This window comes from Rhodnius prolixus, unplaced genomic scaffold (assembly GCF_049639745.1).
Source record: "Rhodnius prolixus isolate KJV_2025 unplaced genomic scaffold, Rpr scaffold_2, whole genome shotgun sequence".
Lineage (NCBI taxonomy): Eukaryota > Metazoa > Arthropoda > Insecta > Hemiptera > Reduviidae > Rhodnius > Rhodnius prolixus.
This window is the reverse complement of record NW_027411592.1, coordinates 4,710,702-4,728,999: the sequence shown is the minus strand read 5'-3', so window position 1 is coordinate 4,728,999 and position 18,298 is coordinate 4,710,702. Positions and strand designations below refer to the sequence as shown.

Sequence of the window (18,298 nt, the reverse complement as noted above, 5' to 3'; positions counted from 1 at the left end):
CGTTTCATTTTGATTCAAATTTCAATCCTTTATATCTCGCTTCTTATTGTTCAGATTCCAATGAATTCTGTATTAAAATGTAGATAATAGTTAGCTCTATAACTAACATAAATGGCAATGTTCTATTGATTACAGTTAATGAGATATAAGAGATTAAATCTTGGTGCGTTACGTTTTCATTTAAACTTCAATTTTTTATATCTCGCTTTGTATTGTTCAGATTTCAATGAATTTTGTACCAAAATGTAGATAAAAGTTAGCTCTATAACTAACATAAATAGCAATGTTCTATTGATTACAGTTAATGTGATATAAGAGACTAAAGTTTGTTGCGTTTGTTTTGATTCAAATTTCAATCCTTTATATCTCGCTACTTATTGTTCAGATTCCAATGAATTCTGTACCAAAATGTAGATAATAGGTAGCTCTATAACTAACATAAATGGCCATATTCTATTGATTACAGTTAATGAGATATAAGAGATTAAAGTTTGGTGCGTTTCGTTTTCATTCAAATTTCGATCCTTTATATCTCGCTTTGTAGTGTTCAGATTCCAATGAATTCTGTACCAAAATGTAGATAATAGTTAGCTCTATAACTAACATAAATAACAATGTACTATTGATTACAGTTAATGAGATATTAGAGACTAAATTTCGGTGCGTTTCGTTTTCATTCAAATTTCAATCCATTATATCGCGCGTTGTATTGTTCAGATTTTAATGAATTCTGTACCAAAATGTAGATAATAGTTAGCTCTATAACTAACATAAATAACAATGTTCTATTGATTACAGTTAATGAGATATAAGAGACTAAAGTTTGGTGCGTTTCGTTTTCATTCAAATTTCAATCCATTATATCGCGCTTTGTATTGTTCAGATTTCAATGAATTCTGTACCAAAATGTAGATAATAGTTAGCTCTATAACTAACATAAATGGCAATGTTCTATTGATTACAGTTAATGAGATATAAGAGACTAAAGTTTGGTGCTTTTCGTTTCCATTCCAATTTCAATCCTTTATATCTCGCTTTGTATTGTTCAAATTCCAATAAATTCTGTACCAAAATGTAGATAATAGTTAGCTCTATAACTAACATAAATGGCAATGTTCTATTGATTACAGTTAATGAGATATAAGAGACTAAAGTTTGGTGCGTTTCGTTTTCATTCAAATATCAATCCTTTATATCTCGCTTTGTATTGTTCAGATTCCAATGAATTCTGTACTAAAATGTAGATAATAGTTAGCTCTATAACTAACATAAATGGCAATGTTCTATTAATTACAGTTAATGAGATATAAGAGACTAAAGTTTGGTGCGTTTCGTTTTCATTCAAATTTCAATCCTTTATATCTCGCTTTGTATTGTTCAGATTCCAATGAATTCTGTACCAAAATGTAGAGAATAGTTAGCTCGAGAACCAACATAAATAACAATGTTCTATTGATTACAGTTAATGAGATATAAGAGACTACAGTTTGGTGCGTTTCGTTTTCATTCAAATTTCAATCCATTATATCGCGCTTTGTATTGTTCAGATTTTAATGAATTCTGTACCAAAATGTAGATAATAGTTAGCTCTATAACTAACATAAATGGCAATGTTCTATTGATTACAGTTAATGAGATATAAGAGACTAAAGTTTGGTGCTTTTCGTTTCCATTCAAATTTCAATCCTTTATATCTCGCTTTGTATTGTTCAAATTCCAATAAATTCTGTACCAAAATGTAGATAATAGTTAGCTCTATAACTAACATAAATGGCAATGTTCTATTGATTACAGTTAATGAGATATAAGAGACTAAAGTTTGGTGCGTTTCGTTTTCATTCAAATATCAATCCTTTATATCTCGCTTTGTATTGTTCAGATTCCAATGAATTCTGTACTAAAATGTAGATAATAGTTAGCTCTATAACTAACACAAATGGCAATGTTCTATTGATTACAGTTAATGAGATATAAGAGATTAAAGTTTGGTGCGTTTCGTTTTCATTCAAATTTCAATCCTTTATATCTCGCTTCTTATTTTTCAGATTCCAATGAATTCTGTACCAAAATGTAGATAATAGTTAGCACTATAACTAACATGAATGGCAATGTTCTATTGATTACAGTTAATGAGATATAAAAGACTAAAGTTCGGCGTTTCGTTTTTATTCAAATTTCAAGCCTTTATATCTCGCTTTGTATTGTTCAGATTCCAATGAATTCTGTTCCAAAATGTAGATAATAGTTAGCTCTAGAACCAACATAAATGGCAATGTTCTATTGATTACATTTAATGAGATATAAGAGATTAAAGTTTGGTGCGTTTCGTTTTCATTCAAATTTCAATCCTTTATATCTCGCATTGTATTGTTCAGATTCCAATGAATTCTGTTCCAAAATGTAGATAATAGTTAGCTCTATAACTAACATAAATGGGAATGTTCTATTGATTACAGTTAATGAGATATAAGGGACTAAAGTTGGGTGCGTTTCGTTTTCATTCAAATTTCAATCCTTTATATCTCGCTTTGTATTGTTTAGATTCCAATGAATTCTGTATTAAAATGTAGATAATAGTTAGCTCTATAACTAACATAAATGGCAATGTTCTATTGATTACAGTTAATGAGATATAAGAGACTAAAGTTTGGTGCGTTTCATTTTGATTCAAATTTCAATCCTTTATATCTCGCTTTGTATTGTTCAGATTCCAATGAATTTTGTACCAAAATGTAGATAAAAGTTAGCTCTATAACTAACATAAATAGCAATGTTCTATTGATTACAGTTAATGTGATATAAGAGACTAAAGTTTGTTACGTTTGTTTTGATTCAAATTTCAATCCTTTATATCTCGCTACTTATTGTTCAGATTCCAATGAATTCTGTACCAAAATGTAGATAATAGGTAGCTCTATAAGTAACATAAATGGCCATATTCTATTGATTACAGTTAATGAGATATAAGAGACTAAAGTTTGGTGCGTTTCGTTTTCATTCAAATTTCAATCCATTATATCGCGCTTTGTATTGTTCAGATTTCAATGAATTCTGTACCAAAATGTAGATAATAGTTAGCTCTATAACTAACATAAATGGCAATGTTCTATTAATTACAGTTAATGAGATATAAGAGACTAAAGTTTGGTGCTTTTCGTTTCCATTCAAATTTCAATCCTTTATATCTCGCTTTGTATTGTTCAAATTCCAATAAATTCTGTACCAAAATGTAGATAATAGTTAGCTCTATAACTAACATAAATGGCAATGTTCTATTGATTACAGTTAATGAGATATAAGAGACTAAAGTTTGGTGCGTTTCGTTTTCATTCAAATATCAATCCTTTATATCTCGCTTTGTATTGTTCAGATTTTAATGAATTCTGTACCAAAATGTAGATAATAGTTAGCTCTATAACTAACATAAATGGCAATGTTCTATTGATTACAGTTAATGAGATATAAGAGACTAAAGTTTGGTGCTTTTCGTTTCCATTCAAATTTCAATCCTTTATATCTCGCTTTGTATTGTTCAAATTCCAATAAATTCTGTACCAAAATGTAGATAATAGTTAGCTCTATAACTAACATAAATGGCAATGTTCTATTGATTACAGTTAATGAGATATAAGAGACTAAAGTTTGGTGCGTTTCGTTTTCATTCAAATATCAATCCTTTATATCTCGCTTTGTATTGTTCAGATTCCAATGAATTCTGTACCAAAATGTAGAGAATAGTTAGCTCTAGAACCAACATAAATAACAATGTTCTATTGATTACAGTTAATGAGATATAAGAGACTAAAGTTTGGTGCGTTTCGTTTTCATTCAAATTTCAATCCATTATATCGCGCTTTGTATTGTTCAGATTTTAATGAATTCTGTACCAAAATGTAGATAATAGTTAGCTCTATAACTAACATAAATGGCAATGTTCTATTGATTACAGTTAATGAGATATAAGAGACTAAAGTTTGGTGCTTTTCGTTTCCATTCAAATTTCAATCCTTTATATCTCGCTTTGTATTGTTCAGATTCCAATGAATTCTGTTCCAAAATGTAGATAATAGTTAGCTCTAGAACCAACATAAATGGCAATGTTCTATTGATTACATTTAATGAGATATAAGAGATTAAAGTTTGGTGCGTTTCGTTTTCATTCAAATTTCAATCCTTTATATCTCGCATTAAATTGTTCAGATTCCAATGATTTCTGTTCCAAAATGTACATAATAGTTAGCTCTATAACTAACATAAATGGGAATGTTCTATTGATTACAGTTAATGAAATATAAGAGACTAAAGTTGGGTGCGTTTCGTTTTCATTCAAATTTCAATCCTTTATATCTCGCTTTGTATTGTTTAGATTCCAATGAATTCTGTATTAAAATGTAGATAATAGTTAGCTCTATAACTAACATAAATGGCAATGTTCTATTGATTACAGTTAATGAGATATAAGAGACTAAAGTTTGGTGCGTTTCATTTTGATTCAAAATTCAATCCTTTATATCTCGCTTTGTATTGTTCAGATTCCAATGAATTCTGTATTAAAATGTAGATAATAGTTAGCTCTATAACTAACATAAATGGCAATGTTCTATTGATTACAGTTAATGAGATATAAGAGATTAAATCTTGGTGCGTTCCGTTTTCATTTAAACTTCAATTTTTTATATCTCGCTTTGTATTGTTCAGATTTCAATGAATTTTGTACCAAAATGTAGATAAAAGTTAGCTCTATAACTAACATAAATAGCAATGTTCTATTGATTACAGTTAATGAGATATAAGAGAATAAAGTTTAGTGCGTTTCGTTTTCGTTCAAATTTCAATCCTTTATATCTCGCTTTGTATTGTTCAGATTCCAATTAATTCTGTACCGAAATGTAAATAATAGTTAGCTCTATAACTAACATAAATGGCAATGTTCTATTGATTACAGTTAATGAGATATAAGAGACTAAAGTTTGGTGCGTTTCGTTTTCATTCAAATTTCAATCCTTTATATCTCGCTTTGTATTGTTCAGATTCCAATTAATTCTGTACCGAAATGTAAATAATAGTTAGCTCTATAACTAACATAAATGGCAATGTTCTATTGATTACAGTTAATGAGATATAAGAGACTAAAGTTTGGTGCGTTTCGTTTTCATTCAAATTTCAATCCTTTATATCTCGCTTTGTATTGTTCAGATTCCAATGAATTCTTTACCAAAATGTAGCGAATAGTTAGCTGTATAACCGACATAAATGGCTAGGTTCTAGTGCTTGTATTGTAGTTTATGAGATATAAGAGGTAAATGTTTGGTGCGTTTCGTTTTCATTCACATTTCAATCCTTTATATCTCGCTTCTTATTGTTCAGATTCCAATGAATTCTGTATTAAAATGTAGATAATAGTTAGCTCTATAACTAACATAAATGGCAATGTTCTATTGATTACAGTTAATGAGATATAAGAGAATAAAGTTTAGTGCGTTTCGTTTTCGTTCAAATTTCAATCCTTTATATCTCGCTTTGTATTGTTCAGATTCCAATTAATTCTGTACCGAAATGTAAATAATAGTTAGCTCTATAACTAACATAAATGGCAATGTTCTATTGATTACAGTTAATGAGATATAAGAGACTAAAGTTTGGTGCGTTTCGTTTTCATTCAAATTTCAATCCTTTATATATCGCTTTGTATTGTTCAGATTTCAATGAATTCTGTACCAAAATGTAAATAATATTTAGCTCTATAACTAACATAAATAGCAATGTTCTATTGATTACAGTTAATGAGATATAAGAGACTAAAGTTTGGTGCGTTTCGTTTTCATTCAAATTTCAATCCTTTATATCTCGCTTTGTATTGTTCAGATTCCAATGAATTCTTTACCAAAATGTAGCGAATAGTTAGCTGTATAACCGACATAAATGGCTAGGTTCTAGTGCTTGTATTGTAGTTTATGAGATATAAGAGGTAAATGTTTGGTGCGTTTCGTTTTCATTCACATTTCAATCCTTTATATCTCGCTTCTTATTGTTCAGATTCCAATGAATTCTGTATTAAAATGTAGATAATAGTTAGCACTATAACTAACATAAATGGCAATGTTCTATTGATTACAGTTAATGAGATATAAGAGAATAAAGTTTAGTGCGTTTCGTTTTCGTTCAAATTTCAATCCTTTATATCTCGCTTTGTATTGTTCAGATTCCAATTAATTCTGTACCGAAATGTAAATAATAGTTAGCTCTATAACTAACATAAATGACAATGTTCTATTGATTACAGTTAATGAGATATAAGAGAATAAAGTTTAGTGCGTTTCGTTTTCGTTCAAATTTCAATCCTTTATATCTCGCTTTGTATTGTTCAGATTCCAATTAATTCTGTACCGAAATGTAAATAATAGTTAGCTCTATAACTAACATAAATGGCAATGTTCTATTGATTACAGTTAATGAGATATAAGAGACTAAAGTTTGGTGCGTTTCGTTTTCATTCAAATTTCAATCCTTTATATATCGCTTTGTATTGTTCAGATTTCAATGAATTCTGTACCAAAATGTAAATAATATTTAGCTCTATAACTAACATAAATAGCAATGTTCTATTGATTACAGTTAATGAGATATAAGAGACTAAAGTTTGGTGCGTTTCCTTTTCATTCAAATTTCAATCCTTTATATCTTGCTTTGTATTGTTCAGATTCCAATGAATTCTTTACCAAAATGTAGCGAATAGTTAGCTGTATAACCGACATAAATGGCTAGGTTCTAGTGCTTGTATTATAGTTTATGAGATATAAGAGGTAAATGTTTGGTGCGTTTCGTTTTCATTCACATTTCAATCCTTTATATCTCGCTTCTTATTGTTCAGATTCCAATGAATTCTGTATTAAAATGTAGATAATAGTTAGCTCTATAACTAACATAAATGGCAATGTTCTATTGATTACAGTTAATGAGATATAAGAGACTAAAATTTGGTGCGTTTCGTTTCATTCAAATTTCGATCCTTTATATCTCGCTTTGTAGTGTTCAGATTCCAATGAATTCTGTACCAAAATGTAGATAATAGTTAGCTCTAAAACTAACATAAATAACAATGTTCTATTGATTACAGTTAATGAGATATAAAAGACTAAATTTTGGTGCGTTTCGTTTTCATTCAAATTTCTATCCTTTATATCTCGCTTTGTATTGTTCAGATTCCAATGAATTCTGTACTAAAATGTAGATAATAGTTAGCTCTATAACTAATATAAATGGCAAAGTTCTATTGATTACAGTTATTGAGATATAAGAGACTAAAGTTTGGTGCGTTTCGTTTTCATTCAAATTTCTATCCTTTATATCTCGCTTTTTATTGTGCTGATTCCAATGAATTCTGTACCAAAATGTAGATAATAGTTAGCTCTATAACTATCATAAATGGCAATGTTCTATTGATTACAGTTAATGAGATAAAAGAATATAAAGTTTGGTGCGTTTGGTTTTCGTTCAAATTTTAATCCTTTATATCTCGCTTTGTATTGTTCAGATTTCAATGAATTCTGAACCAAAATGTAGATAATAGTTAGCTCTAGGGAAGGGATTAGCTATGCGGTTAGCATACTGGACTTCCACGCGGAGGTCCCGGGTTCGAATCCAGCAGGTGACCCTTAGATTTTCTCTTCCTAGGAGCTTCTTACAGCTCACAGTCCGGTGATGGACAGTGTTGTCTGTAACGAGAGAACACTGTCCGGAGGCCGGCAGTGCACTGGAAAAAGCTCCGGGCGCTTATAACCTCAGCTGTTGATGCGCAAAAAAAAAAAAAAAAAAAAAAAATAGCTCTATAACTAACATAAATGGCAATGTTCTATTGATTACAGTTAATGAGATATAAGAGAATAAAGTTTAGTGCGTTTCGTTTTCGTTCAAATTTCAATCCTTTATATCTCGCTTTGTATTGTTCAGATTCCAATTAATTCTGTACCGAAATGTAAATAATAGTTAGCTCTATAACTAACATAAATGGCAATGTTCTATTGATTACAGTTAATGAGATATAAGAGACTAAAGTTTGGTGCGTTTCGTTTTCATTCAAATTTCAATCCTTTATATATCGCTTTGTATTGTTCAGATTTCAATGAATTCTGTACCAAAATGTAAATAATATTTAGCTCTATAACTAACATAAATAGCAATGTTCTATTGATTACAGTTAATGAGATATAAGAGACTAAAGTTTGGTGCGTTTCGTTTTCATTCAAATTTCAATCCTTTATATCTCGCTTTGTATTGTTCAGATTCCAATGAATTCTTTACCAAAATGTAGCGAATAGTTAGCTGTATAACCGACATAAATGGCTAGGTTCTAGTGCTTGTATTGTAGTTTATGAGATATAAGAGGTAAATGTTTGGTGCGTTTCGTTTTCATTCACATTTCAATCCTTTATATCTCGCTTCTTATTGTTCAGATTCCAATGAATTCTGTATTAAAATGTAGATAATAGTTAGCTCTATAACTAACATAAATGGCAATGTTCTATTGATTACAGTTAATGAGATATAAGAGAATAAAGTTTAGTGCGTTTCGTTTTCGTTTAAATTTCAATCCTTTATATCTCGCTTTGTATTGTTCAGATTCCAATTAATTCTGTACCGAAATGTAAATAATAGTTAGCTCTATAACTAACATAAATGGCAATGTTCTATTGATTACAGTTAATGAGATATAAGAGACTAAAGTTTGGTGCGTTTCGTTTTCATTCAAATTTCAATCCTTTATATATCGCTTTGTATTGTTCAGATTTCAATGAATTCTGTACCAAAATGTAAATAATATTTAGCTCTATAACTAACATAAATAGCAATGTTCTATTGATTACAGTTAATGAGATATAAGAGACTAAAGTTTGGTGCGTTTCGTTTTCATTCAAATTTCAATCCTTTATATCTCGCTTTGTATTGTTCAGATTCCAATGAATTCTTTACCAAAATGTAGCGAATAGTTAGCTGTATAACCGACATAAATGGCTAGGTTCTAGTGCTTGTATTGTAGTTTATGAGATATAAGAGGTAAATGTTTGGTGCGTTTCGTTTTCATTCACATTTCAATCCTTTATATCTCGCTTCTTATTGTTCAGATTCCAATGAATTCTGTATTAAAATGTAGATAATAGTTAGCTCTATAACTAACATAAATGGCAATGTTCTATTGATTACAGTTAATGAGATATAAGAGAATAAAGTTTAGTGCGTTTCGTTTTCGTTCAAATTTCAATCCTTTATATCTCGCTTTGTATTGTTCAGATTCCAATTAATTCTGTACCGAAATGTAAATAATAGTTAGCTCTATAACTAACATAAATGACAATGTTCTATTGATTACAGTTAATGAGATATAAGAGAATAAAGTTTAGTGCGTTTCGTTTTCGTTCAAATTTCAATCCTTTATATCTCGCTTTGTATTGTTCAGATTCCAATTAATTCTGTACCGAAATGTAAATAATAGTTAGCTCTATAACTAACATAAATGGCAATGTTCTATTGATTACAGTTAATGAGATATAAGAGACTAAAGTTTGGTGCGTTTCGTTTTCATTCAAATTTCAATCCTTTATATATCGCTTTGTATTGTTCAGATTTCAATGAATTCTATACCAAAATGTAAATAATATTTAGCTCTATAACTAACATAAATAGCAATGTTCTATTGATTACAGTTAATGAGATATAAGAGACTAAAGTTTGGTGCGTTTCCTTTTCATTCAAATTTCAATCCTTTATATCTTGCTTTGTATTGTTCAGATTCCAATGAATTCTTTACCAAAATGTAGCGAATAGTTAGCTGTATAACCGACATAAATGGCTAGGTTCTAGTGCTTGTATTGTAGTTTATGAGATATAAGAGGTAAATGTTTGGTGCGTTTCGTTTTCATTCACATTTCAATCCTTTATATCTCGCTTCTTATTGTTCAGATTCCAATGAATTCTGTATTAAAATGTAGATAATAGTTAGCTCTATAACTAACATAAATGGCAATGTTCTATTGATTACAGTTAATGAGATATAAGAGAATAAAGTTTAGTGCGTTTCGTTTTCGTTCAAATTTCAATCCTTTATATCTCGCTTTGTATGGTTCAGATTCCAATGAATTCTGTACCAAAATGTAAATAATAGTTAGCTCTATAACTAACATAAATAGCAATGTTCTATTGATTACAGTTAATGTGATATAAGAGACTAAAGTTTGGTGCGTTTGTTTTGATTCAAATTTCAATCCTTTATATCTCGCTACATATTGTTCAGATTCCAATGAATTCTGTACCTAAATGTAGAGAATAGTTTGTTCTATAACTAACAAAAATGGAAATGTTCTATTCATTACAGTTAATGAGATATAAGAGACTAAATTTTGGTGCGTTTCGTTTTCATTCACATTTCAATTCTTTATATCTCGTTTTGTTTTGTTCAGATTTCAATGAATTCTGTACCTAAATGTAGAGAATAGTTTGTTCTATAACTAACAAAAATGGAAATGTTCTATTCATTACAGTTAATGAGATATAAGAGACTAAATTTTGGTGCGTTTCGTTTTTATTCAAATTTCAATCCTTTATATCTCGCTTTGTATTGATCAGATTCCAATGAATTCTGTACCAAAATGTATATAATAGTTAGCTCTATAACTAACATAAATGGCAATGTTCTATTGATTACAGTTAATGAGATATAAGAGATTAAAGTTTGGTGCGCTTCGTTTTCATTCAAATTTCAATCTTTTATATCTCTGTTCGTATTGTTTAATGAATTGTTTGCTGAAATGTTGAGAATATGGCCACCTTTAGGGTGTGTGACATATAAAAAATTCTCAAAAATATTATTGAAAAGTTAATATAGTAAAATTATTGAAGTTTATCAATGAAGTATTACTGAAATGTTGGTTACTTGCTGGTTATCTGTACCGTTTAGCTTTTAGTTAACTCTTCTTTTATAATTGACTTTTTAAACTGTATGTTTTTGATATCGTAGAATGAATGTCTGATTTAATTGAGCTGGCAGAGGGCGCTTTGAAGCAATACAATAAGAACTTCAATTTCAAGGAACCAACCTAATTTTTTACTTTAAATAGTACAACTTACGTTTCTACATGGGCAAATTTTAATTAAATTAGAAAAAAGGAAAAATTTGTTTGAAGAAGAATTGTCAAATAATATAAAAGTAATAAACATGATCTGAAACAACTATTTTCGACCTTATTTGAAACAGAAAAGCCATTTTTAAACGGATACTGGCGTCAGTGCGGAATCCAGTTTGTACTGGATAACATTCTCTTAATAGACACATCGCTGAGAGATGATGCTGGTATGTAACTAGTTTGGTTTTGGTTCACTTCAGGCCAATCTAGCTCCTCATAAATCCTTGTGATATTCCACGGAAACTTTGGTTAGCGTAGGAGATTAACCACATAAGTAATTAAATATAATAATCATTTTCTATGAAAGTAAATTGACAGACCTGCGAAGAAGCTAGCATGAGCGCAGTCTGGCCACGATTGTTTGTTAAATCAACGGTGGCGCCCCCCATCATAAGGAGAGTTGAGACGACCTGCGCATGTCCATTGAAAGCGGCCAAATGTAGAGCCGAAAATCCATCATCCTTTCTTACATCTACACTATCTCTTGCAACGGTAAGCAGACGTTCAGTCGCTCTGCAAATGAAGAGACCAATGCTATTCATGAGAATGTTGAAAAAAATATGAAACAATAATAATGAAATGAGAAAGTGAGAACTTCCTTTGGAATTTATTTCATCTGATCGAGAGGAGATAAATACCTATTATTCCCTTTGAGAGCCGCATGATGTAAACAATTGAATCCTCTCTTATTACGAAGTGTCAAATCTGTACAACTACTTTCTCTGGTTAATAGTTCCACTGCTTCATACATATCATTTCCTATTGCGTCATGTAAAGCTGTATCACCATATGAATCCTTGAAAAGAAACAAACTTACACAACTTAGGAACAATCAAATAAAAAATAAAAATAAATTTAAAAAAAAAATCTTAAAAAATATTTAAAAAAACGATAATCTTATAAACAATGACTAACCTGCAGGTTCAGATCTGGAAAGTGTTTCAAAACTACTCTCACACATCCTATATGCTTCTTGCTGACAGAAACATGCAGTGGAGTACAATGGTTAGCGTTAATTGAATTAACGTCGGCTCCACTTTCTAACAAATATTCCATCACTGCAGGCTGATTCCTGGTAAAACATGGAAAAGCCACAAAGTTAACAAAAGTTTCAATTGCAAAATTGTAAAAGGAGAAGATAATATTCTTGGTCGAGGCACTACAGTTTGCCTTACATACATACCTACCCTACAAATTTCAGTTTATTCATATACTAACCCTTTAAAATGTTTATTTATAAATAGATTAGCTCAAAATGTAAAAATGAAAGCCACTTCCAGATGATCTCGCCATCTAACTACTAAATCAAGCGTCATGGAAAAAATCACTTACTCTAAATTGCTCATTGAATATTAAATTGCTTGTTGAATATCCTGTGGCGTCAAAAACTTCTGTTAAGGTTAAAGAGCGCACAGCAAAACGTTATGAGCAGAGGCTTGTTTTACCAAACACTTAATCTAATGGAAAAAGTTACACACCCGAATGCAGCATAATGCAGAGCTGTATCGTCTTCATCGTCTCTCAGACCAATATTTGCTTTCAGACCAACTAGAAGTCTGACAATCTGCATATGACCCTGATGAGCTGCAACTTGCAAACAAGATTTACCATTGCTTTTTACATCAACCTAAGTTAAAAAAAAAAAAGTTTTAAGAAAATAAATCATATACGAGGGTCGTTTGAAAAGTCCGTGCAAAGTCAGAGAGATAGCACCACTGGCGCGTATCGAGGTATGTTTAGTTAGTAGCATCTCTTGGAAGAACACACACCATGTTTCAGCCAGATCGGTCTATTTCTTTGTGTTTGGCATTCGTTTGAATCGAGGAAGTCGGGTGATTTTCAAAAAAGGGACGAAAAAGAATTTCGTGTGTTGATTAAACACTACTTTATGAAATGCAAAACGACTCAGGAGACTAAAGAGAAGCTTGATAAACATTATGGTGACTCTGCACCTTCGATTAGAACAGTTTATAAGTGGTTTCAAAATTTTCGGAGTGGCCATATGGGCTCAAGTGACGCTGAACGTTCTGGACGCCCTGTTGAGGTTACTACTCCAGAAATCATTGATAAAATCCATGATATGGTGATGGATGACAGAAGAGTGAAGGTGCGTGAGATTGCTAGTGCTGTGGGCATCTCGAATGAACGGGTACATAATATTTTGCATCAACATTTGGACATGACAAAGCTATCCGCAAGATGGGTGCCGCGATTGCTCACGCTTGACCAAAAACGAAATCGTGTGAAGGGTTGCAAGGACGGTTTGCAGCTGTTCCAGAAGAATCCGCCGGACTTTAAGCGTCGATTCGTCACTGTGGATGAAACATGGATACATCACTACACTCCTGAGACCAAAGAACAATCTAAACAATGGGTTACCAAGGGGGAATCTGCGCCAAAAAAGGCGAAGACCGTTCCTTCGGCCGGAAAGATTATGGCGACTGTCTTTTAGGATTCGCAAGGAACAATCCTCATCGACTATCTGGAAAAGGGTAAAACTATTACAGGTGCATATTATTCATCGTTATTGGACCGTTTGAAAACCGAGCTGCAAGAAAAACGCCCACGATTGGCCCACAAAAAAGTCCTTTTCCATCACGACAACGCACCAGCTCACACCTCAGCAGTTGTGGTCGCAAAATTCATGGAAATAGGGTTCCAACTCGTTTCACATCCCCCCTATTCTCCAGTCTTGGCTCCCTCGGACTACTATTTGTTCCCCAATATGAAGAAACGGCTGGCTGGAAAAAGATTTTATTCAAACGAGGAGGTGATTGCAGAAACGAATGGCTATTTTTCAGACTTGGACACATCCTATTATTCGGAAGGGATCAACAAACTAGAGCAGCGTTGGACGAAGTGTATAAGCCTAAAAGGAGACTATGTTGAAAAATAAAAAAGGTTTACCCCAAAAAATTAAGTAGTTTTTATTTTTGCACGGACTTTTCAAACGACCCTCGTATAGAAGGCCTTGTTCTATAGCAATAAATGTAGTTAACAAGAACGCACGGCATTCGGACGTTTCGTAAAGAAATCATTAACTATTTCCAGATGCCCTTGAGCAGCGGCTCTCACGATTCTATCGATGTTGAGTGTAATGGTAAGATCAAGCTGAGTATCCATCAAGTCTGACAAAAGGTTTGACACATCTGTAAGAGGTAATTTTAGTAAAATTGAGAAATATTCAGACCAAACAATAATAACTGATTAAGAAGAATATTTACTTGTATTTAGAGGAACTTCTGGGGCCAAGAGTGACGTTCCCTCGGATACCAGCTGTACGGAAAGTGGATTCAAAGTCCAAATTTGACCTTCTAGACTGACTCTAAGGTCACCATCGGAATATACCTTCACCACTTTACCAGTCTTTCCAAGAATCTAAAGTAATAAAGTTAAAAACAATTCTTAAATTCTTATTTTGGAAGAAATTTGGATAAAGTTAAAATCCAAAACAGAAACAACCAATCAATTCAATTTAATTTACATTTCCGAACACTAAATAACACATAAAAGTTTTAATAAATACATATACATACTTACACATGACATAACATGTATCCATTCTCCATGACCTTTCTGCAAAGCAATAACCGCATCCTTATCAGAAGACACCTTGACAAGATCGCCGACTGATACTTCTTCTCTCACTCTAATCAGAGCTCGAGGATTTAATGTCCATCTGGCGGTGCCCATACTTTGATAGAGTACTCTGATATCACCTTTATCTGTTAGTCGATGAACACGTCCCACAACACCTACGATCTACACCAAAAAATGTAGGGATATCCACGGTTTAGAGATAGAACAAAGATAGCTAGAAAAAGTAAAAATACGTGCATCACTTAGGTTTTCGTTAAAAATCTAAATTCATCGACCAAACTTTTTTTTTGTTCAGTCAGAAATGAGATATAGGTATTAACATTTTTTAAATGTGAAGACATATTTTAGAAAGAGATGGCTTAAGTTTTTAAAGTGAAATTTAGTTAACTCCACAATGAGCAGAAGTTTACAAGTAATAATCGAAAACATGTTAATTCAAAAGGAATTAAATATTATAAATCTTTAATTATATATAATATATAATATGTTTATATATTTATAATAATATGTTTGCTTATTAACATTTACAATTTACTTATTTATTGTATTCTGCATATCTTGGAATATTTCTAAGAATGTGGTAGAATTGATGTCAGAGCTGCTCGGGTGTATGCAGAGTGGTTCCCTTTACGTGAAATACGTCCAGGACACAGGACGTTTTGTCAAGTAGTATGTACTTATGTTATCTGGATCTTAGATCTGTGGTTCGAATTTTACTTCTCTAACTAAGAGGTCTTTACAGAACGAGAAGATGATTTGAAAGAATTGTGTAGTCTTGTTATTTTATCAGGTTTTGAGAAGTAAGCTTTGGATATCGCAGGGCTTAGCCCGTCACAAGGGCAAAATAACTTAAAACAATTTGATTAGTAAATTAAAATCGTACCACAAACAGCTACTTTTTTTATTAAATGTTTTACTCATTTTGTACATGGCGTTTCATTATTAATGAAGATTAATTAATTAAATACTTACATCTACCATTCTTGGATTCCATCCGCCGTGACCATCTTGCATTCTGTGTAATGTTTCCGCGTCTACATTAACTTTGACCTTCTCTCCTATAGAGAATACACAAGGATCTGGTTGTGGAGTTTCGTCACAGGCCTCCTCTATTTTTTTTCCTTCAATATATATATATATATATATTTCTTTTAATATCAAATAACAGCAGAAAAATGATAAATATTGAATCAAGAAAATGTTCCAAAGATAAAAAAACACTATACAAACCAACCTAGCAAGGCGAGATGAAGAGGATAGTAAGTTCCACCATTTGAAAGTTCTATGCACCTTAAATCTACTTTTCCTTTGTGGCCGACTCTGTAGATATTAGTAAGTCCTGAAGCCCAAGTAACATTTACTACAGATCTCCAAGTTTCATTGTCCCATCCTCGAGTTTCTACAATTCGGCCACAGCTTTCTATATATACAAACTTAAATAATAAAACCGTACATCTATGACTTTACTCAATACATTTTACCATTTATTTAGATGCTACACTCTTAATATTTTCAATGTCAAAAACTTACCAGGTCCTCCATCTTGGTCCGCCCATTCCCAATTTTTTCCTCTTTGGACTTTCGCTCCTACGAACATGCCCAGGAGGAGTTTCTTTGGTGAACCGGTTCTAGACGGTAAATGAACACTAAAAAAATAAAATAAAATACTCCTAAAATACGTATAAAAATTTAACAAAATAAAATTTATTGAAACAAACAATCCGATTGTTTGGAAGTATTTTCTCAAAAAATTCTGTTATTAATTGTTACGAATTGTTTTATGTATGAAACGTCAGAACATAGTTATTATAAGAGGCCTAATTTTATTTGTAATGTTTAAAGCGACCTTCTGTCAAAGATTAAGGGCTTTCAAACATATCTGTCCACCGCCCAGACCACCCGTATTAGTCCAACTAGGGCATCCGCCATTATAATCTGGAAATCTTATCTCTAAAAACTAGTCCCTGCAACCTCTTCAAGAAATCACTACTAAATCAAAAGTCAAGAGAGAAACCTGGAGAAAAGCTAGTTGGGGAGCTTTATTTCGATAGTCAGTAACATTTCCTTTTCCAATTAATAAATCAACATGTTCAGTCAAAATTTCAAACAATATATATCTTCATTACTTTGTTAATACTTTTTTTTTTTTTAATTTAGCCTTTTTCAAATAACGGATTCAATTAAAGGAAAACAAATATGCATCAATTTTAATATAAACATGTACTTACCCGATAGCAGCTGGTGTGTCAAACCTTTGAAAGTTATGATTTAGGTCATGTTTGTCCGACATATAACAATATAGACAGAGATCAAAATCGTAGCAAGCAGTGCACCTAAATCTTGGCCCAGGAATACCTTGTTTACGACAACCATCACAGATTATATTTGCATGCAAGACCCCTAAAAAGCAAAAAAAAAAAATCATTTAATATTCGTATAAAATTATTACGAACTCAATGCAATTATGAAATTATTACTTAAGAAATCATTTGGAATGTTATCATTTTACTCTAATAACTTAAAACTGAAGCGTCTAATTGCCCCACATAATTAACAATGAACGAAGACAGAGAAAGAATGTATTTCTAATCGACATTTGGTTATCAGTAAATTCAGGAAAACTGAGAAAGTAATAAAAGTCTCATCCATCAATTCGGCATAAAACGTTCTTGTTTATATTTTAGATAACTGTCCTAACTTAGAAAAAATATTTTGAATAAAAAAAACGGCAATCTCGTTTTTCGGTCTAAAATATATTCAGCTAAATTAACACATAACTTTGCATAATTTAAGTTCCATGGTAAGTTATAAAAGTGAATTTCATGCAAAAATCCTATGAAATAAACAAAAGTATTACCGCAAAAAAATTTGTTAAAGGGAGATACCTAAATAATTGCAAGATATAAAATAAAAGTAGTTAAGGTTAGATAATCAAAAATGAAATTTTCCCTCAACTGGGTTTCACATTTAAAACAAAACCCGTGATCTGCAAATTTACTTTTGTAATCTTGATTACAAGAAATTTAATAAGGAAAAGTTGTGTATATGTTATACATAAATATATGTATACTATATAAACTCTAGTTTATTTTCATAGTAAATCAACTAAAGACGTTGTTGCATCATAAGACTACAAGGAAAAGAAAACTAAATAGCAACATTTTATGAAATAAGGAACGTCAATGGAAAACGTTTCATTTTATTAAACTTATTACTTAATAATTTTGTTTAATTTACTTTTAAAGGAAAACCATCACGAGTGAATGTTTAAAGAAATCAACACTTTTGTTTCATAATTGTTATATAATATAGACTCAAAATAATCCATATATTTTCTTCAGAAATGCAAATTACAGATCCCTATTTTGATTTCATAAAATGGTAAGTAGTTAAGCAGAGAAATTATTTAAAAATAAGTCAAACCAATACAATTGCTTGAATTATTTCGGTTAAAAATTGAAAGACAATTTGGGATATTGAGAGAATATTTTAAAGAGTCCAGGAATGTTTAAATATGACTA

General features: G+C 31.1%; 1 protein-coding gene across 2 annotated transcripts in view; it reads right to left on the bottom strand.

Annotated features, from left to right (window-relative positions):
• mib2 (E3 ubiquitin-protein ligase mind bomb 2) overlaps nucleotides 1-18,298 on the bottom strand; it is a 33,023-nt gene that overhangs the window by 14,243 nt on the left and 482 nt on the right. Inside the window, exons 1-12 of one of the 2 annotated variants that reach the window (XM_074120610.1) lie at nucleotides 17,255-17,409; nucleotides 17,006-17,177; nucleotides 16,308-16,423; nucleotides 16,012-16,197; nucleotides 15,750-15,898; nucleotides 14,718-14,939; nucleotides 14,402-14,555; nucleotides 14,187-14,326; nucleotides 12,656-12,804; nucleotides 12,093-12,249; nucleotides 11,816-11,973; nucleotides 11,498-11,690 (exon numbers count right to left, since the gene is read on the bottom strand). In XM_074120610.1, the coding sequence (XP_073976711.1) occupies nucleotides 11,498-11,690; nucleotides 11,816-11,973; nucleotides 12,093-12,249; nucleotides 12,656-12,804; nucleotides 14,187-14,326; nucleotides 14,402-14,555; nucleotides 14,718-14,939; nucleotides 15,750-15,898; nucleotides 16,012-16,197; nucleotides 16,308-16,423; nucleotides 17,006-17,067 (1,686 nt within the window). In that variant the 5' untranslated portion in view covers nucleotides 17,068-17,177; nucleotides 17,255-17,409. Of the gene's footprint in view, nucleotides 1-11,497; nucleotides 11,691-11,815; nucleotides 11,974-12,092; nucleotides 12,250-12,655; nucleotides 12,805-14,186; nucleotides 14,327-14,401; nucleotides 14,556-14,717; nucleotides 14,940-15,749; nucleotides 15,899-16,011; nucleotides 16,198-16,307; nucleotides 16,424-17,005; nucleotides 17,178-17,254; nucleotides 17,410-18,298 lie in introns of those variants that run through there. The other variant, XM_074120609.1, reaches the window with a different exon arrangement.